This window comes from Argiope bruennichi, chromosome 8, assembly GCF_947563725.1.
Source record: "Argiope bruennichi chromosome 8, qqArgBrue1.1, whole genome shotgun sequence".
Taxonomy (NCBI): Eukaryota; Metazoa; Arthropoda; class Arachnida; order Araneae; family Araneidae; genus Argiope; species Argiope bruennichi.
In genome coordinates this window covers 92,896,727-92,919,901 of record NC_079158.1, presented here as the reverse complement: position 1 = coordinate 92,919,901, position 23,175 = coordinate 92,896,727, and the positions used below count along the sequence as shown (strand labels likewise).

The following is a 23,175-nucleotide window of genomic DNA, read 5'->3' as shown; positions in this document are numbered from 1 at the left end:
TGGTCTGGCATTCACATGATTATTTATACACTTGGGGTAAATTATATTCCGTTGTAAGATATAAATATATTTCAGAAGATTTTTTATTCAAATGAATTTTTCATATTCCAAATAGTTTTTACTTGTTTTCAAAATGTATGTGATATATCGTTCAGAAGAGACTTTCATTACAGTTATTAATCTAAATATTTCTGATACATTTATATCACATTTATATATTCTACACAGAAAAATTTTGAAAATAAATAAAGGCTTTGAATAAATTTATTTAAACTTCAGAGAAATAAAGCTCATAGATATGGTATATCCATATTTTGTGATTTAGTTCTATTACTTTTTTTTAAATAAATTATTTTTTTCTTAGATGTACTTTCACTTTATTTCAAAATTTTATCAAAGTGCTGTATTCTGCTTCTTTTTATTTTTAATCAAGGATAATTATATCTTTTATGTTAAAAAAACTGATGCTAATTATATTACCTGATTTTTTTGGTAGTAATTTCGTTTTCGTAATATAAATAATTTTTCTATATTAATATATTTTTAATGCAATATGTTTGATAGGTCGATATATATTTTTGAGATAATATACATTTATTTACAACAAATGTTTTAAAATTATGTATCACGTTTTTCAAAATAAATAATTCTTTTTTATGTAGTTTTGAAGAGAATATTATATTTTAAAAAATATGTATGATGAATTTTAAATTTATTTGATATTCTAATGAAACCAAACATCTAAATAATATCTATAAATAAATTAAATATTCAATATTATGTTTTTATATTATTATTTAAACTGAATACTTACAGTATTTTCATGAAAATTTCTTAAAGCAATTTAGATGCAGATTGTGACCTGCGTTTTAATCATTAATTTTTAATTAAAACAGTTGAGATAAAAACTTTAATTTAAAATGAAATTGAGCAACTGCATTTTGGAAAGATATGCTAAGTCAATACTATCATTTTCTTTTAAATTTCATGTTTTAATTATTAATGTATAAGGCAGAGGATAAAGAGTATTTAGTTAAGTTATTATTACAGAAAACATATTATTACAGAACACATATTATAACAATTATTATAGAAAATTATTATAATATTATTATTATAGAAAAATATTATTACAACATTTTCAAATTTGTAAACACATTGTAAACATTTTCGCAATAATTTTACCTTCAAAAAATGTTGAAAAATTATCTATTTAAAATTTATAAAATGCATGTTTACTTGATTGATAAAATTTTTCATTGTGCGAAAATATATAAGAAAATTGTTGTTAAATAGAACATAATAATATAAATCCTTTTCAGTTTTGGAATTTGAATATTTGATCATTACAATTTCATTTATTTTAATATTTCCTTTTGATATGCTGATTTTGTGCAAGTAAATTAAAACAATTTGATTACTTTCCTTAATCCCATTTATAAAATTCTCAAGCAATATGTAATATAGAATTTGATAATATATTTGGTAAATGAACTTTATGAATAAATTAATAAACCGTAAATTTAAATCTAATAGATGCTTTAATCATTTCATAGTGAGTTAAAGTATATATTCTGGTTGTCTGTAAAGTAAGTAGAACTGCTTTACTAGTTCGAAAAATTAAAATAATATTTTTTAACTCAAAATGTAACCCATGTCTTTCATTTCTTTCTTAACTGCCAACAATCTTTCAGACTACATTAATCTTAATTTTTATTGAGAAACTAAAGCTGTTTCTTCATTTACAATACTTTTTTTTTTCATTGAAAAATTATGAAAATTATGAAATTGATTATTGGAGCAGTAGTGTAATTACTGTTTAAATAAACTTTTGATATTCGCAAATAAATTTTACCGTAATTTCCTCTTTATTTTTACCATTTCGCAATTCTGAATTTTGTTCCATCCTCAAAAGTACAAAACAAGTGTCTTTTGAAAAATTATATCAGCAGGCAATAGATATTCTCCCCTCATTTTTCAATAGATTTCTTTTTTTTTTCTTTTTTTTCATATTTTATTTTTATCTAAATCAAGCAATTCTACTAAATCTATTTTTTAAAAGACATTTTATTATAAATTCAAAAAATAATTTTCTACAATCATTTCAAAATTTTTTTATATAATGCAACATTTTTACAAGTATTCGAATTATTGTCGTGTCATACGGAAAATATGTGTCTAGACAAAAGGATTTAAACTATATGGTTATAATAGTATTAACATGCAATGTAGGATATAAAGTATTTGGGAAAAATTCTCAGGTACTTATTATGATTTATAGAGAACTTTTTGCTACAGTCTGCTAATTCCGAATTATCTTTAGAAAATCATTATTCTAAAAGTATTTTTATGGATCAAGAAAGAACATCGAATAAAAAGAAAAAAAGTCGTAAAAGAGACAGATGGTTACATTTTCTCGTATTTTATGTTTAAGAATGTATTGGGTCAATCCACGGTGAGGGAGAAAAATTTCATTAGTCATATTAACTAGATAATCTTCTGGATACTTATCTTTAGATTGCTTAAAGGATTAGTTACAGTTGAATGATTGAAAAATAGCTACACATTTTTCCCGAAAATTAATATTCAGGTAATGTTATAACACTTCGTTTTTCTAGCTCAAAAGCAATCTGCAATTTTATTCTCTTCAGTTATAAATAACTTCTTGTAACAATTATTAGTCTGCAAATGCAATATGAAGAAAATTGTATTAACATATTTATATTTTTATTTAATAATTTTGTAAATTAATTAACAAAATGAATATGGAAACTACTCAGAATTGTTAGATTCATTTCTTCGTCCTAGTTACATGCCCAAAGACAATACATGTAAAAGTTAAAAAGTAATGAATTCACAATAACGCTTTTCTTACAAAATACAAGGTGGTTAAATCTCTGGCGTTGCATTATAAAACCAAAAATTTCAATAAAGTACTGATGAAAGTATGTCCACTCCAATGTACATTTTAATCATGAATAATAAAACTAATTTTAATGATAATAAAACTGAAAAACTTTAATTAACTTAAACCCATTTACTTGGTATTCATTAATCTCAAATAAAGTACTTTTAAGGAACATACCTTTAATTTGCCCTGAAAGATATAATTCATACATTTTAAATTTATACATATTCAAAAGTTCAATTAGACCAATTTCTACAATTAATAAGTATTCAATTTGATAATGTCTTCTATTTAATATAATGTATTTTGTCTGCAACAATCTCAATAAATTGTATCAAAATATTTAGTAGTGGCTAGATTTAGTAATAGCTAAACTACCTTAGGAAATGCAAATGTACATGAAATATGTAATTATGATAATAATCTCTAAACGGCTCTAGCGCTCTCTCAAACAGTTTTAACAAGTTAAAAATCATTTTCTAATGCAAAATATCAGTTATACTTCTAATGTCTGGCTCGAAAATTTATATTTCAGAAATGTGATGAAATATTTGAAAAATATAAATGTGGATTTATTGCTTTCTTTAATTTATATTTCATTGTTTAATAAATAACTAAGTTCATAAAAATAATAGAAAAATCTAGGGCGTTACGTGTAATGAACTTTCAAGATTTAAGCTGATGATATTCTTTTGAAATGAATTTCAAAAATAGTCATAAAAAATAAAGCTTTCACTCAATTTATGTTTAAGAGGATTTATATAATTTTAAAATTCGATACATTAAATGCAGAAAAATAAATTTTCTGAAAAGTATAAATACCTTCTTAAAATTATTTACAATATAAGTATAGAAATTGATTCCACATAACTAATTATAAGTTCACATAAGTAACTAGAAAGGCATGTACTTTATATATATATAATATTATTTCTTTATTTATGGTGTTGCAAGTTGACAAAAAAAAAAAACCTAATATATACTCTATATCTGTTCATTAACTAATATCACTTGGTAAGTGAAGTGTTCTGAAAGCCTAAATGAACTTGAGCAATAAGAAAAATTATGTCATATGACGAACCTATGATTTGAGTAACATAAATAAGTTATATCTGAAAGATAAGCAATGCTAATGAAATAGTAATTCTAGAAAACAATTTAAAGCAAATTATGAAGATTTTGTTTTAGGAGTAAATAACATTTATTTATTATAACTTCAATAATTTAAACGACATGATTTTTCAAAAATATCGGCACATATTCTAATTTTTTTTCCTTGATTTTAAAGCTCGGCTTGTTTCTTTCAGTTCTAGTTTAATAATCCTTAAATTGTACTTGTTATACTTTGCATATATCTATAATGCTGTGAAAGTTGCTGTAGTCATTCAAAATGTACAACTATGCATTTAAATATAATTTTTAAGAAGAACAATAAATTTAAATTAACTCTTTAATTCTATTGATAAAATAAACACATCAGAGCATAAAATTTCATTTTTTAAAAATAATAATATAAAAAATATAAAAAGGATCTTATTTCAAAATAAATAGCTATAATCTGTTTATTCGTAAGCAATATTTTATTGACACGAAAAACCATGCCAGAAATGCATAACAATCACGCAAGCGAATGTCCATACCCAATTTTTCTCGTTTAGAGTGAAAGAGTCGAGTTAGACCGTTCCTCATTTACACCTCTAAAAGCCATCTAGATGTTCGGCAATCTAATTTGTATATCTATCAGCTTGGCTCCATTTCAATTCTAACGAGAAATGAAGGGAGCCTAACATTCATTCCAGTATAAACGAGAATTAGAGTAGAACTGTATGCGTTGATGTTAAACTGGGCAAGAACATTGTTGTTATCCTAAGATATATTCTGTCTAAGCTCCCAGAAGAGTTGTCAAAGTCTCTACTTGCGATCATCAATCAGAGGCCCAAATCGGGTCTTTTCTGTTTGTTTCTTTGCTTTTTTTTTCTTATCTTCTGTCTCTTGATGGTTGCTCACTTGCTTTTTCGATTAACAAATCCTTGGGATAAAGAATATGAAAAATTTTGTATTTCCAACTGTTTGTAGTTTCTGGAATTTTGTTTGCTCAAACATTTGAAATGTTGGAACTTCAAAAATTGTGAAACCATTAAAATATATTTTTTGGTAATGAAATAACATTAGAATCTTCTTTAAAATATTTATGCAAAAATGGAGATATAGATGAAATTTTTAGATAGTTGCAGATGTAAAAGAAAAGTAAATAAAAATCTGTTTCAAGATTTTCAAAATTGGATGTAACCAGTTCCCTATAAAACCATTTATTTTATCCCTGTACGATTTGTTTATAAAAATGTTTAAAATGACGTTGTTTTTTTCCTCCTAAAAATGTAGTTGTAAATATTTTTTATAGTTGTATATTATCTGATTTGTAAAGTTTTTAAAGTTGGTCAACGATTCAGGTTAGAATGTAAAATTCAGATTTCAAAAAAATTATAAAATGTAAGTTTATAAGCCATACCTTTTGCTAAAAAAAGCTAGTAACCAAATGAAAAATAATGTGAAATTGATTTCTCTTATATCACATGAATATGATATTAATAGTTGTTTATATACTATCTATATTATAACGTCTATTGTTTTTTAAGATATATTTCCTTTTGTTAACGCTTATAGTAGATAGGTAATTATTAAATATCTTTGAGCTTAATTTCGCTTCCTTAGTTTAATGCTTTTGAAAAGAAATTGGGCTAGTCTGAAGCTGATATTGTAGTTTTAGACAACAAGTTCAACAACAAGGCAAGTAGCCCCTCTCTAAACTGCAACAGTAGAAATCCGTTAACGATATCGTTCACCAAGCTCACTTTCAGTATGCATAATTGAGTATTACCCATCTCAGAGCTAGAGTTCTCCAGTCTTAAAGGGAAGACTTTACTATAAACTTCTTTTAGCAGCTGCCAACTTATGAAGCAAATGCGCTATTTTAAAATTGAAGTATTGGTATGGTTTCGAAATCTATAGAGTCTTATTAATCAATAAAAAAGAATTCATAATTTCAAAAACAATAGTAATATTTCAGTAGAATATTCAGACTTGCATTTAGATAAATAAAATAATATATTATATTTCCTTTAAAAAAATGTTATTGGGCTTTTTTTAAAATCCCTTCGTTAGAATATATTATTGCTTGTAAGAGTTTCAATTAGACTTGTTCTTTCAATTAAAAAACACATTTTTAAATAATTATCATCATGTCTTTAATCCATCTGGTTGCTTATATTTCATTATTCAAATCTTCAAAAAAATATATTTCACAAATACATATTTGTTTAAGAAAGGGAAACAGATTTTATATTATTACATTGTTTTTTAAGCATAATTAGAATAATTTTAACAATGTTATGTTTTCTGTAATTGTAAATTCAAAAATATAATATTTTAAAAGTCTTTAGAAACAATAACTTTAAAATACTTTAACTTATAAAACAAACTGTACGAATTTGTTTATCCATTATCAAAATTATGAAAAGGTTCGTATAAATTCTTTTATATTCTATTACTTTGGAAGGAAAAATTCATGTCTGATTGTAAAAATATTTAAATAAAATTCATTAGAATCAAAATCTTAGAAATGGGAGTCTTAAAGTTCTGAGTTCTTTTTTTTATATATTCATTAATGTACTTATTTGAAAAACTATACATTACTCGTAAAACGTTATTAAAACCATTGAATAGCTATAAATTATAAACAACCTATAAAAGACTATAAATTAATGGATTTCTTCTAAAAGTTATATTCATAATTGATTGAACATTCACAATTCCTCGTGCACCAGAAATAAGCAAAGCTATACTATTCTTTTCAAGTGAAAAAACAACGTTGCAAATGTATATATACATATATAAATATATAAAATTTTTGTTTGGAAAAACACCTTATAATATTTTAAAAGGCTGCTTTCAAATTAAAGATTTTAATAATAATAAGTAGGAATTTTATGTTTCCCATCGGTAAAAAGAATTAAAAAAAACTATTGTTTTAAATTTTCCTTTTGAATCGAATGTTAATAAAAATGGTTTTTGCTATAATATGAAAATGCCCCTGAAATTATACCATCGCAAAAATTATGCAGGTTTACTAAACTCTTCTATTAAATTCGGAGACCCTAAAAGTTGATAAATCATCTTTTATTCAAATAACATGAATATGTTTAGGTATAACTTTTTAGTGAAAATCATATCGTTTGAGAGCATCAATTAGAAACAATTAGATATTAAAAAAATTAAATATTATAACAAAAGAATTTAAATATTAACACTGTATAGTGATAAGTAGCAAATATGTTATTTATTCTTTGGAAAAAAAATTATCTTGGTTAAATTTATGTATAATGATTTTATTTAAAAAATTTTATATAAAAATAGGTGATTTTTTTGTCATTAGGCGAAAATTATTCAGGATGGTCTCAGAGAAATGACTTTATTATGCAGGTCAAATTAAATCAAAATGATTTTAATTTAGAAGATCAGCTCAAGAAATGCTTACAATTAGCATTAGGCATCATATATTTGAAGTACAACAAAACGAAATAAAGCTATGGAAGAACAATGAAGATATTATATGTTGCCTTAAAAAATAAAATGGTTTTTATTTCTGATTTAAGAAAAAGAAAGAAAAATAATAAATATAATGTATGACAAATCATATTCGAGTTCATACCCTGAGTGCTTATGTGAATTTGTGAATCACAAAATATCTTAGTGTCAATAGTGTTTAAAGAAACTGATGATAAGTTTAGAAAAGCGACTTGATCAAGAGAAAATCCCCAATCCTTTTACTGATTCAACTACTTTTACAGTCCTTTAATAGAATCAGCATGAAAATAAGCATAGAATCAAAGAACTCTTTAATCTGCATTTTCATGGAGATGTAAATCTTCTGCATGGAAATTGATATTTCCTTTCAAGACAGAATGATTTTCATCTATCCATAAGATATTAAACAACTAATTGCCTTCTTACAAATTTCTGCATAGCTAATGGTTACTTGTTTGGTATATAATGTGGGTGTGTAATTTGCAGGGAGAAAAAATAAGTTCCAAGAAAAGTGTTTCTGAGCGGTAGATGACAATTATTTCCATATGCATTGTAGCCTCCAACATCCTAAAGAACTTTTAGTAATTGTAGATGTCACTATTTCCATTTTGTAAAGCCATGACAAAGAATTCAGCATACTGTGATCTTTTGTTTCGGACACCATTTCCAGAGTGATAGCTTCTCAGTAAGTTTACTAGGCTTTATTTATTCTGCAATCGTTTTGTCTTCAAAAGGTAAATTTTCCATATTTTGCAGCTGATAAAATTTTAGCATTTAATAATATTTATACACTCATTGTAATATTTTCATTAAAAAATTATCTAAGTGAATATTTAAAGGTTTAAGGTTTTCAAATTAATAGTTTAATCCGGTGATTTTTATAATGAAAACTCTTTATTACGGCCTTGACGAGACTCGATTTGTATTTCTTTCCATGTACAATGGACAGAAAAGTAATGGAATATCTTTGCTGTTTATAAACACATCTTTACAAATGTGACGTCGATGAGGATGGCCCAAGAGGGAAGTTTTGTTTAGAAAGGATTTATCTTAATTATGTAATTTAGAAATTATGTTATAGGAATTATTTCAATATTGAAACGATAACTTTTATTCAATGCAACTTTGTATAAAATGTGATAAATGGTTTTTCTAAACCATTTAGTTTCTAAACTTTTTATGTTATAATGCTTTAACAGAATAGATGTGATAAAAATAAATTATTGATAAGTGAGCTGACTAATGTACGCAAGGAAACTGTGAATAACTTTATAATGGTGAGACATTTTAAATTTATAATTTTACGAATGATGTGATATTAATTTCAAAGTCAACCATATAAATTGCTGCTAAATTTTAATAACAGATGAAGCACATTTTATATTGATATATGCTAAGAATCGATTATGAAAAATGTATGTAAATAAAGTACTTTTTCAATTATAATCATTAATGATGCATAATTACATGTTTTTGAATTTGATACATCATGATTTAATGAAAAAAGTAATTGTTACAAAAATATAAAGGCAAGTTTGTTGATGGAATTTAAATGCTATTTTCACAGCTCTTTACTAGGATATGCAGGTAAAAATGGGTTTCAAGTATTCTACTTAATGACATCCGGCATATAATTTAAAGGCCAATTATTATTATTAAGATCTGTAAATAAAATATCAATTAAAATTGATGAATTGAGAAATAAAATGAGTATTTAAATCATGTAAATAATGAAGTGAGTTAAATTATTCGATCTTTTGAATTAATGTAGTAAGTAATAATTGTAACAGAAGTAATATTGATACTTTTTTTTTGTAATATAATGTAGAATATTATGGCCAAAATTAAGTCACAAGCTGCAATATTTTTCCTATTTTGGTACACACATATTATATTCAGTTTTTTACTTTTTGCATATTTTTTTGTAGTTGAATGTGATAACAATTAAATATAACTTTGTTTTCAAAAGTTCTTTTCAGGTACATTGTTTTTTATTCCAAAATATATTCAATAGAGAATATGAAATGTCTACTTTCTTCACTAATTGTTGTGGATGCAAAACATTTTTTTTTTTTATTATGAAGAACACTTTTTAATCCAGATGTTGATAATTCAGTCTATATTTGATATATCTTTTAAGTTAATTTTATTATGAACTGGCAATCAATTGGAGGCAGGTGCTTCATCTTGAGAAGCTTTCCAAAGATGAATTTATTTAATGAATTGCTAATAAACTTTTATATGTTTCTTTTTACTACATTGCTACCAATACACATTCCACTATGTTTAATTTTAGTCATTGAATTCGAGATCGAATGACGGAAAAGAGCTCAAGAAATGCTTATCATTTCTTTATTATATATTTGATTAAATATTTAAAGCGTAATATTACGATAATGCAATATCGTTTCATGATCTGAAATATTTTATTTGATCTGAAATATTTTAATTAATTAAATATTTTAAACTGAAATGCAATTTCATAAAAAGAAATTCTTACATAAAAATGAAAGCACATATTCCTACTATTTTCAACCCGAAATTTGAAAATTGTGAATTTTAAACAAAATATCTAAATTTTTATATAGTCACTCGACAGAGATGAACATTGTAATAATTAAAATTGAAGAGCTTTTCCCCCCTTTTAATTACTCTTCTGCATTAGAGAGTGACTTTTTAAAATGTACAGAAAATAATATTTTGGTAAAGAACATAAGGAAAATGTCATTTTTCTTTGTAAATGGAAGTATACAATGCTACAAGTCTTTCAGATTATAACTAATTCAATTTAAATGAAAAGTAACTTACTTTTAACATCTAATGTGAAAATCCAATTAAACTCTCTTATTATGTTTAGCTTGTACATACTTTCTACATTAATGAGTAAGTGTCCGTTGCTATTCTTTTTGTCACTTAAAAATAATCCCACTTTGGAGGGATTGTTCTAAAATTTTAAAATGTTTGAAACAAACTGAGTTCATGTATTTATTAATATTGCTCTGGAAGACATTCTAATTGAATATAGTCCTTAATATACTTAAATATCCAGTAGTATAGCACTCAAATACAACAATACTTAATTCTGTGTTGTATTAAATATTAAAAGTTATTTAATAGTTGTAATTCAAACTCATGTCGCGTGCTGTTTTTCCTATTCATAAGAAATAGAAAGTGGAATGGCATTTTGACATCTACATTCATTTACAGGAAAAAAATTATGCTTTTGCTAATCTTCATTTTTTTTCCTCTTTAAATGTTATCTGAACGATAAATATTCATACATACAATGTATAAATCGCATTTTTTTAATTGTATTGTAATAGTTTTAGTATTTTTGATATATGTTTGTTATAATATAGGGAAATAAATTTATAAATTCAGTAATAAATTTAATAATGTCATTAAAATAATCTTTTCTTTAGAGAGAAGTCCATTAACCTATTCACTGCCATTTACGAAATATCGCGTAGGAAACTTCTATAAAATTAAGCGCTTATGAATTTCGTTGGCTGAGAAGGGGTGAGTAAATATCTTTTAGTTATATATCAAAAAATTTAATGCGTTTGTATAAAAAAATTAACATTTTAAAGGGATTCGGTACCCTCAGAATTTCGGAAAATCGACAAATATATCGATTTTCCAATTTTGTGTGAAAAATGATCCTTCAACCATTGACTTATTAATCTGAAAATGTCAAAAATATTGGGCAAGTATTTAGTGAGATATGGAATTGTTTTGTCTAATTCGATATTACGTGCCACGTCCACTTCCAGTGTTTACATCAAATATATTTCACTTGTAAGTATCCACGCCGGTAATTTTTTTTGCATAAAATTAAAAACAAGCCAGTTGTATGATCCTGTAATGATTAAATTTTTGTTCATAGTTTTACTACTTTAGCTTTTCTTTTCAATAGAATTTCTCACTGGTTATTATAAATATCTTCAAAATTACTAATTTCATTTGAATTTCAATGAAATGAACTACAATTTTTACAGTGTATTAACAAATATATGATAAACAGATTTGCAAAGCATTTAGCAAATATTTTGAAGAAAAAAAATTATCAGACAAAAAAAAGTGAAAATTTTCTAATTTTTTCTGATAATCTCTATATATGATAATGGTCATTAATAAATATGATAATAATATATATTTATAAAATTGATATCTTAGGGCTTACAAAGGCTATATTATTGTACTGAGAAAAATCCAGCTTGAAATGAGCAGTTTTTATTACATTTTTTTTTTTTTTTTGTGTGTGTGTGTGTGTGTGTGTGTGTGTGTGTGTGTGTGTGTGTGTGTGTGTGTGTGTGTGTGTGTGTGTGTGTGTGTGTGTGTGTGTGTGTGTGTGTGTGTGTGTGTGTGTATTAAAAAGTTTTAAGCAGTTTATCTCGGTTTGTTTATTTCCAAAATTCTGTTTTCATCAAAATGTTAAAAATCAATCCCATTTTATTGTAATTGCATGATTTTTTTTCTACCCACTCTTAAATGCATGCTTAATAAAACTAGGGATTGATTTGCAAAGATTTTTAAGATTTTTTTTTTCTAAAAGTGTTAAAAGTAAAAAAATCTCATATTTTCCAAAAAATTTCCCAAAATTTGATCAATTTTTTATCCTTAGAAACTTATATAGATATCAACAACTACATCCTTAATTTTGTTAAACATAGTGTGAAATCCCTTTTAAAACGAAAATACTTGACTTCCATACTTGAAAAATAATATGAATTTTACTAAACAATCTAGATTAGCTGTAGAGATGGAAATTTGAGCTCTTTTTTCAGCGGGCAGGCAAAGTCCATTTTGGGAATAGATAGGTAATTGGTAAATTTAATTAAATCTATATACTTATAATAAAGCTCAATGTGTGTGTGTGTGTGTTGGCGCTCTACAGGCCAGGTCATTTGACATAAAGCTACCAAATTTGGTACATGTATACCTTAGAGGTCGGGAATGTGCACCTGGGGTCCCTTTTTTTGAAATTTTAATTATTAATTAAAAACTAACTTTCCCGCCAAAAAAATCTTCCATTTTCCCCACCGCCAACTTTTCCGCCAAAATAATCTTCCATTTTCCTCAACGCCAAATGATTTAGGCTTTAGTTCTTTTTTTCTCCCAACAGTAATGAGGCTAGGGTTAAGATTTTTCGGCGGATTATTTCAAACGATTCTGTTTATTTTCTTAATGTTTTATGCATTTAAAATAAAACATTGTTAATTAATCCATGTTTCAGATTCATTCTGAAGTACTTTTGAATTAAAATAACACAGAATAAAGGAAATTAAAAATGTATAATCTGCATAGCGTTACCCCAACTGGCGTAGAAAAATTCACGCATTTGCGTTACCGTAAAAGGCGAAGAAAATTCACGCATGCGCACTGTGTTCTGAATGTTGACATGGCAACCAACGGATGATTTAAATTATTTTTAGGTTAGTTGCATGCTTTTTTAAGTAAATTGTATTTATGTTAGTTATATATTTTTTTTGTATATGCTTATAGTTTTAAGTACATCGTTTTTTAAGTAGTTTTTTTTAACCTGTTTTCAATGATTTAAATTATTTTTAGGCTAATTGCATGCTTTTGTAATTAAATTGTATTTATGTTAGTTATATATTTTTTTATATATGCTTATAGTTTTAAGTACGTCGTTTTTTAAGTAGTTTTTTTAACCTGTTTTCAATGATTTAAATTATTTTTAGGTTAGTTGTATGCTTTTGAAATTAAATTGTATTTTTTTAAGTAGTTTTTTTAACCTGTTTTCAATGATTTAAATTATTTTTAGGTTAGTTGCATGCTTTTGTAATTAAATTGTATTTATGTTAGTTATATATATTTTTTATATATGCTTATAGTTTTAAGTACATCGTTTTTTAAGTAGTTTTTTTAGACCTGTTTTCGACCGATTATTTTAAACGATTCATTTTATTTTATTAGTGTTTGATGCATTTAAAATGAAACATTGTTAATGAATCGATCCATTCATGATGAATCTGAGAAAATTTTGTTGACAAATTCTTGAGATATTACATAAATTAAGAAAGATATTCTTTAGTGCCCATAAAGTTAGACCTGTTTTCGACCGTTTAACGCTCAGTGACTCTATTATCAGTAATCATATTATTAAAAAAATGCTTTGTTTCAGTAAAAAAATATTATTATATTAATTGCAGATTAATCCTTTACACTTTAATTTAAAGCATAAATTGTACGAGGGGTAACAGAAAATTAGAGAGATACATATCACGTTATGACTGAATGCCTTTATAATATTATGAGTGAATTATATGACTATCAAAATTTGAAGTTTTAAAATATTTTGCTGAAGAATCTATTAAAGTTGGAATTGCATAAAATATTTAATTATTAAAATTTTAACGAACATTAAGATTGGCGAACCGGCTGGTCGCCAAAGGCGGCTAGTAAGTAATAAATTTAAAAATGGTATTTCCTTTAGAGATAATTGCATTGACCCATTTACTGCCATTTACGAGGTATCTCTTAGAAAACTGCTATAAAATTAAGCATTTATAAATTTCGCTGGCTGTGAATGGGTTAATAGAAAAATTCTATTTATAGTTATTTATCAAATAAAATTATTTAAATGCGCTTATATCAAAAAATACCATTTTAAACTTCATTATTTTTGTCGCCCTTCTCAAATTCTTAACTACAAAAACAGTCTACAATGAAAACAGATTACCATAATCGAAAAATAGTATGAATTTTATTAAACAATCCAGATTATTAACTGTGCAGATGGAAACTTGAGCTCTTTTTTTTTTAACACCTCACGCAGGCAGGCAATGTCCGTTCGGGGAATGGATTGGCTGTCAGACAGGCCTCTCTTCCATCGCAAGACGGAGATGCATGTCACATTCTGCTTCAGAGAATTCGAAGGACTCCCCAGGACTAGGGGAGGTCTCCGCATCGCTGATGTAATACACAGTGTCCTCTGTCGTCTCGCTTTGCATTTCACTCCGTCTGCAAAAGAACAGAGATGAATACATTTGGATATTTTTCTTGCGAGACCGAAGAAAAACAATGTATTTTATCATAGAGGCTTCCTACGACCATAGGTCTGTAAACACAGTCTCTCCTGAGATAAAATTTGACATTTTTTGTGATAAGACTCAGTCATAGAGACGCCTTTTGTAGATGAAATGCTATGGGGAAATGATTTTTCTTTAATAGTTAAACGTAATGAAATTCATATTTCTGTGATGCTGATGCAGGAATCAGATGGATTGTCAAAATACTTAATGGGAGATGTCAAAAATAAAGAAAGGGTACTGGGAAATTTCTTGTTTTGATTAGAATTACTCTTTGTTTGGAATTTACTAACTGCAGATGACTTTACATATATAAATGGATATGGAAAGGTTAATAAAAAACTAAGCATAATTTCACTTATTTTTTAAAAATCAGGAATATAAAATGAAACGAAAAAACAAACTTCTTTTTTTTTCTAAAGAATGGATAAATTTGAGAAGAATTTGAGAATCTTGAATGACAAAAGTAAGCGGTCATTAAAAGTGTTTGAAGAATTTGTGAGTTAGAATTTAAAAAAAATCATAATTTCGAAGAAATATATTATTTGCATTTGTGGAAAATTGCCTATAGTAATCTGTTTTACAATAATACGGAAAGGTATTCCATATAATATTGCATTTAATTTAAATGTAAGTCGTTATAACTTTCATTGGCATAAGAAACAGTAGTAGACATTGAAAAAGCCCAGATTTTTCTATAATTCATGCTCAGATGAGGAAATCACTATCAGATTGCCGCAAATAGCCAAAATTATAAGTAGTCATAAATTCCCTATTTTAAAGAAATGAAGAATCTTTAATTTCCATCAGCATTATTTTCAATGTTTTTTTTTTCCATCAATACAGGTAAACACAAACAAAAAAAAAATCACCTGCTTTCTTTTCGAATATTATATTATACCAAAATGAATGGGAATCGAAAGATTGAACAAATTACCAAAAAAGAATGCATCATAAAAGGACCATAAAAGCAATGTAATAACAAAATGACATAAAACTAAGCGTTGAGTGGATAATGAGTTCATCAGATGTTTATAATATTTAAAAAAAAAATGTATTTTTTCTAAGAGGAAGATGATATTTTTCTCAATTGATGCTTTAGTACTGTTCGGATATTTCATCTTTAATTTTAATTCGTTTTATTATGTCTTTAATTTACAATCCTTTTCATATTCTTTTTACTTTAAATTTCATTTTTGTTTGTATATATTTTTTATATATATTACCAGAGTATCCTTTTAGAATAATTAATTCTATATACTTTTTTTATCGAATGAATTATTTAAATATTCTACGTTTTCCTATTTCAGTGGATATGTATTCCTTTATAAGATAATGGTAATAAAACGAAACTGAAATTCATTTTGAAAGTACTGAACCCAAGGCAAATGAACATTTGATAGTGAAATGTAGAATTGTGAGTGGATGAATTTTAATAAGATAGATTGAATAATTCTCTTGATGTACAAACAGCATTTCATATATTAGCAAGTTTAAACATTTAAAGAAAAAAATTAATTCTTTAACATTTAAAGAATTAATTTAACATTGTTTAATTTAGTCAGTTAAATAAAAACATATTAAATAAAAATTTAATGAAAAAATTAAGTAATCAAAGAATCATTATTTTCATTTTAAGGCTGAAAAACATGTTTATAAAAACATATGTGCTTTTATAAACATGAAAATTATTTTTAATTGTTGATATACAAACATAAAGATGATAAATTCCTATTTTTCTAAATGAAAAATATGTAAAATACAACCAACTTTCAAAGAATTATTTAATCATTCAAAAATTATTTAATTACAATCAATTATAATTTTTTAAATAATGCTAAAATGTAATGAATAATTTTTTTCTATTAATACATGCGTTGTTGCGAAAATCGAATAATTAATAGAAAAAAAATATACATTAAAAATACTCCCATGAAATATATAAGAAACAATAATTTCAATATTGCTTGGACATTCCACAAAACTTCTCCATAAATCGTATTAAACGGCGCAGAAATCTTTCTTATATGCCATATTTCTTATAAATTACTTCTAAAGACTCGTGTATTTCCGAAATCTCGTGCACTTTAAAACCCTCAAGTTTTGGAAATAAATTTTTGCCATATCTCAAAATATTAAAGAAGAGCAATATTAAAAAAAGACTTAGGAATTCAGCTTTCAATAAAAGCCCTCTAAAAGTGTTTTTAGATAAATCTGCTTCAAAAGTATAATAAAAATTTCCTTTAAAAGAGAAGAGATAAAAAGGTATTGCAAAGAGAATGCGAACTATATCCGCACATTTGTCTAAGAAAGACTGGAATTTGAAGAAAGAAATTGTATAAAAGGTCGTAAAGCCGTTACTAGAAAGAAAATTCTATTACAAGCCTTCCCTAGAAGGAGCATAACATTTTTTTTTTATTTTTTCCCGTGGCTTCTTTCTTTTAGAAAGCTAAATTAGAATTGCTATTTTGTCTAATTGAATGTAAAATCGTAACTATTCACTTTCAGAAACTAGCGATAATTGAATATAATAGTATTGAATAAAAAATCGAAGAAGCGGGACAAATATGATTGAAACTTACCTAATTGCATATCTGTGAGTATGCTCTTTTTACCACCAAATTGGGAAAGAATTTAATGATATGTATCGCATGTACTTTTAATCAAAATTATGCAAATAATGTAACAATCAACTACTTGATTGAGTAATTTCGTCTTTAACAAGCCAGAGAACGCTTTATATGGTATTGGCGTAAAATAATTATGAAATATTCACTTTTGGCGTAAATTTAGAAATTTTACCGAATCTGTCGTATTATTGGCGAGTTATTTTGTGATTAATCCTCGACATGCTTTAATAATATCCAAAAATCAAATTTGTGTTTTTGACATGTTTTTGTCTACTGATTGAAACAAAAATTTGATACAAAACTAGTAGTCACAAAATCTTATACCAAGTATGATAGATTTGTCACTGTATTTTTGAATTATCGCATTTAGATGATTCTGATAGTACAGACATACAGACAATCAACCCAAGTTGGATTTGGGTTAAAATTTGACAGGTGTTTTACATTATAGATGTTAAATCCGCGTACTCAATTTTATTTATCTAGATTTGAAATTAGATTTTTGTAATTATCGTGTTCACTTATATCCATACAGTTGGATAAGTGAACTTCCTCTGAACATATTTTACTCGAAATTTGATATAAATCTGAAAATTTAGTGTTCAGACCGTATACCGAATTTCAGCCATCTAGCTGAAAGCGTTTTTGAGTTATCTTTGTCACAGTCAGACAGATGGGCATTTTTTAAAATGCGTTTGTCTGGGAGATCTAAAACGTAGAGATTCGTCAATATCTAGAGCACGAATTTTGTGACAGTTACTATAATTTCTTTATACAGCTAATTCGAGAAGGCAAAATGTAAATATGAGTAGATTTTCATCGAAGAGCTTCAATACTCCAGAAATTCAATACCTCACTACTTTATGTCCATTAATTATAATAAACCTTCACATATCAGAGCATCGTAGATATGATAAGACATTGTCATCGAAAACATTACGAAAATTTTCATTGGTATGATGAGAATTATTTTTCTTTGCGAAGGTAAACGTATCAAAGTTCTGTAAATTTGATCTTTTGTATAATTATTTATATAGAAACAAAATTTTATTGTTTTCAATTCCTTTGATGCAGAAATTTTACAAAAATCTCAGGAAAGACTTAATAGTTGAGTAAAAACAGCTTATTTATCAATTTTGACCTGAATAAAATTACTTAGAAAGCACATGCCCAATCCAATATAATTTAGTTTTGGAAAATTACACTTTGTATCCTTATCAATCATATTAGGAGAAATATTTTTTATCTGTCGAGTTTAATGCTAGATGATCATTTACCTCAAAATAAATCAGATTTTTTCTACAAACCCTAAAGAAAGAAAACTTAAATTGCGAACGTAAACTAGTAATTGATTAATGAAAGTATATTACTTCTCAAAAGTTTTCGTTTTCGAAATAATTCATGTATCTTAATGAAATTCCAATTCAATGTATTATGTTTAAATAAATGTCTTTTTTTAAACATGCTTTAATCTTAAATGATATGATATCTTTATATTTTCAGAACAAAAAATTCTTAAATCTTTATTCAATATGTTTCTGAAATAAAAGACATTTAAGTCACGAGAAATATCACTAATATCCTCAATATTAAAAAATACCTTTAATTTAATTCCTTATCAGTATTCGCTCATTTCATTTGATCAGAGTTTAATTCCTTTATTATTTACAGGATCCTTCTCAAATAAGTTATGATCCTTCATCTTTTGCGTTTGCTAACTTCCAAAACATAACTAAAACAACAAATGTTCTTACTCATAATTTATGTTGTATTTGATACATTTCTCTCAATATTCCAAGATTCTCTTTTTAATATCAATTCTACCTTTTTCTATAAAAAGTTTCAGAAGGCTTTGAATGCGAAAAAGAAATCTCCACCACAACTTCTGGTTCATTTTGGAACATTCACCAGTCCAATTTTCATTCTTCCAACGCAGATTCAGAAAGAAGTTTAAAAAAAGATTATGTCCCAACTACTAAAACCATGTAATAGATTTTCTTTCCAGTACTCTTTTTTTTATAACTCATAGCACAAATTTTTTCCTACCATAAGATTCTTCTTTTTTTATCATTTCAAAGAGAATAAAGGTTTTTATGATACAAATGTAAGACCACGTTGTATATTTCTTTACTACTATCTTTTATGAATTTTGTTTTATAAGTTGCTGTTTTTTTTCAAGCAGTTGAAGTAACATTCTCTAAAAGCATTTGTGCAGTAGTTATATTGAAAGTTACATTTTCATCCTTTTTTTATAAATACTGCTAAAGTTTTGTCATTGGTCTAGGAAATTCTTTCTTGTATTCGATGGCTTGAAATATATGGCATTGTTGAGATATAAATGTCTTAATAAAATAGTTTACATGGGGCATGAAAAATGGGAAAATGTTCTAAACCATTTCATATGATTTATAAAGACATTCTTGAAGCAACCCTTGTGCAAATTTTGAAACCAAAAGTTTTGACTTTTTAACTGGAAATAATTTTAGAACATATTTATATATTTGTTTGCTGTACAAGCAGTTTCTTTTATATTTTACCATAATATTGTAAATAACTTATTATTGCTAAATTACGTTGTAATAAAATGTTCAAAATAAATTACATTTCCTATTACTTATATTTTATTTGAAATGTGATTTGTAATTTCAAAGGAACCGGAATTCGATACGAATGAGACTAACAATTAATGTTGTGCAGAATTTGTAATAAAAAAATTCCCCTTTTTCTTATAAAACAACCAAAACATATTTCTTTAACTATTATCTTTAACTAAAGAATCGAAAATATGTTACCATGTACTAATCATAAGCTCATTACTTCAAATCGTGATGCTAAGAAAAAAATAATTTTGAAAAAAAAACTTATTACAAAACCATCATAATATAGGAAATAATTCTATAATTACAATGAATTAATTTTCATTTTAATGAATTTATTAATATTATTATAAATATTAAATTTCCTTTAACTTAATATTAAATGTAATTTAATAGGAATCATATATTTTTCATTATAAATAATGTTGCTAAAAGGATCTACAGCATTAATATGAATATATTACTTAAAAAAATACTAAAAAAATTAGATGTGTAGTACTTGCAAAGGTTTTTTGTATAAAATTCAAATGATTGCAATGAAATAATGTTATATTTGAGTATCGATATTTGCATAAGTGTAATATTGTTCAGTGGAGGATATTCATTCACTAGGCAGACAAGGCAACTCCATAGATTTGTTTAGTTCATAAGGGGCCGGTGTTAGCTCCATTTTTTTAAATGTTAGTTTAGCTGCCAAATAGTTTTTTTTTAAATAAAAAAAGCTATTAATTAAAAACATATAGAACCAAATCTTAAACGTTAAATACCTCATTAAATAATATTGGGCATGAATGCAGATGTCGCGCAATCAAGTATAAAGGTGATAGCAATTAAGTAATCACCCTCGGGATAAATTAAAAACCAAATATAAATATTTCTACCAGATTATTGGAATTAATACTTAACCTGGAAGAGTAATAAATTTTAAATAAGTTAAAATTGTATAGAAATGAACTAATTTGACCAATAAAAAGAAGCATATTATATAATGACGTGGGACCTCAAAATGCCTAAATCTGCAACTGGCATATTTTCCTGTTTCAAGAAAAAAGGAGGAATATACAACTTTCTATCACAGGGGCTCCAATTAATTCCATTTTTATGTGCAATTTTTCCAAAGATTATATATTATATACTAGCCAACTTTAACGTCCAGTTGATTCGCAGAAAATAATGATTACAAAAATTTCCAATTAAATATTTTATGTAATTTGGTTTTAATAACTTCTTCAGCAAAATAATTTTAAGCCCTAATTTTCTATAAGCTAACCTAAAATTTAGTCGTTAATTTGAAACGGAAGTAATTAGATTTATACAAGATCTAATACAAGAAATATTATGCTGAAGGCAAATATTTTCTTAAATATTTATTAATATAGGAAATAAGGATCCTCTATAATTTATGCTTTATCTATACTGCAGAATTTTTTTTATAATTCACGCACTGTTTCAAAGGAGAATTCTGTAAAAGTGTTTTTGATTCATCCCAAAATTCAGTTTCGTTTTCAAAACTACGTAAATGATACAAATAACAATATTTTATTTCAATTCAGCCAATAAATGATGGAAAAATTAGGAAGCTGAATCATTGTTATTGGGAGAAATTTCTTTATTCAATGGAATGACTCCAATTTTTGAGACTAAAATTTAAAAAATGATTTTTGAATTACAAATTGTTGCAATTGGAAGGTACAAACCTAAAAAGACATAAAAAGTATATACATTAGAATTCAACTGAAATGAAACATGATAACTTTTAAATATTTGTTATTAATTTTTCATATTAACTAAATATAGTTGTCTCTATTTACTGCCTAAATAAATCAGTTGATATATTTCGTCTTCTAAATTTCCGATAAAGCTGATATTTCCTTTTGTAATAACAATACATTTCAATTAAAGCAAATATTTCTAGAAATAATGATTCCAAGAACAATTTTCGAAAAGTCTGCATACCTAAATTTGAATAAATAGGATAAAAATTACAAATGGAAAAGTATCTAATTAAAATTAAGCCCTAACATAAAGCTATTGGATGATAAGATAGTTTATAAAAATATAGAACTTAAAATATATTATATTATCTACTATAATATACATTGAAAGATAAAATTCTGGAAAAAAAAAGGCATTTCAAAATTAAATAAAGAAAAACTAGTAATAAGTTGAAAGCTCAAAATCATTAGTTGCTATTCGAAATGCAAATATGCACCCAAAAATTCCTCTTTGGAGCATACTAAATTATTAATAAAAACACTGAGTAAAACAATCACAAATAACTCAATTTTATCTGGATGTTTTAAAAACATGATGTTGAATATGCGTTCTGTATTTACCCACATGCTTCAGATATTTCATTTGCCATAACAATTTAAGTAAATACTGATGTATAAGCTAAATAAAAATCAAATCATTTCTGATTTTGAAGATATTTGTTTGCATTAAGGACAAACATTCGAAACATATCCTGACCATAAAATCCTTTGAGAGATAGATAACAAGAAATTTCACCCTTATCCTAGCATCACTCAATTATTTTCATTCAACCCAAATCCTCAAACACAAAATCTAAAATAGGATGTTTGTTTAATCTGAATAAGCTTCTTTTTATTTCCTTTGTACGGATGTTTATTTTCCTTGAATAAATAGTTTTTACGATATTATGTGTAATCCTTATCTAAAAACAGAATACCCGGTTCCTACTCATAAATCTTTCCGCATAATCATTTCTTTTACTTTGAAGCCCAAAACTGTGTGATCTGAATTCTAAATGGATTCCAATGGTATCCGTTGGAATTTCTCCATGTATCTGTGATATAAAACGTTCCACAGAATGCGTGCCACAGTCGCAAAGTATTACTGGGTGTTGAATATTATTGATTTCAGATTTGTAAGCTGGCAAAGACTGAATTTTATAGTTTATTAAAATGCTGGTTGATGTCCATTTTCTTGATGGATTATCGATTTAGTGCTCAGTTGGAGTAAGGAAACATTAGAGTAAGCGAATCAGCAGAGACGAAAACTGTGGTCGAATGCAAATTTTAAGGTCGTTTACTTTTTTTAGAATAGTAGTAGTTCCTTTGATACATTTTCGATATATAGATGGTGGTGAAACCCCCAGTTTGCTTATAGTGAATAATCTATTTTCCGGTTTATAAAGCACTATAATTAATAACTGTTATTTTTTGAACGGTGTATTACATTGTTGTTGGATTACTGAAGGAAACTATTAACTCCGTAATCTATGGCAAAATGCCTTAATTAAATTTATAAATTTGAGTTAGATCCAAGAAACGCGAAATTCATAATATTTTTTTTCAAAATATTGGTAAAATATTGATAGTTTGAAGACCTTAAAATTGGTAAATGAATCAGGCGAAGACGGAGACTATGGTAGAAGG

General features: G+C 25.9%; 1 protein-coding gene across 3 annotated transcripts in view; it reads right to left on the bottom strand.

Moving 5' to 3' along the window:
* Nucleotides 1-14,241: 14,241 nt before the first annotated feature.
* Nucleotides 14,242-23,175, bottom strand: part of LOC129981841 (cell adhesion molecule Dscam2-like) — a 430,627-nt gene continuing 421,693 nt past the window's right edge. For all 3 annotated transcript variants that reach the window (XM_056092863.1, XM_056092864.1, XM_056092866.1), the window contains one exon: nt 14,242-14,479. In XM_056092863.1, the coding sequence (XP_055948838.1) occupies nt 14,329-14,479 (151 nt within the window). In that variant the 3' untranslated portion in view covers nt 14,242-14,328. The remainder of the gene's footprint in view (nt 14,480-23,175) is intronic.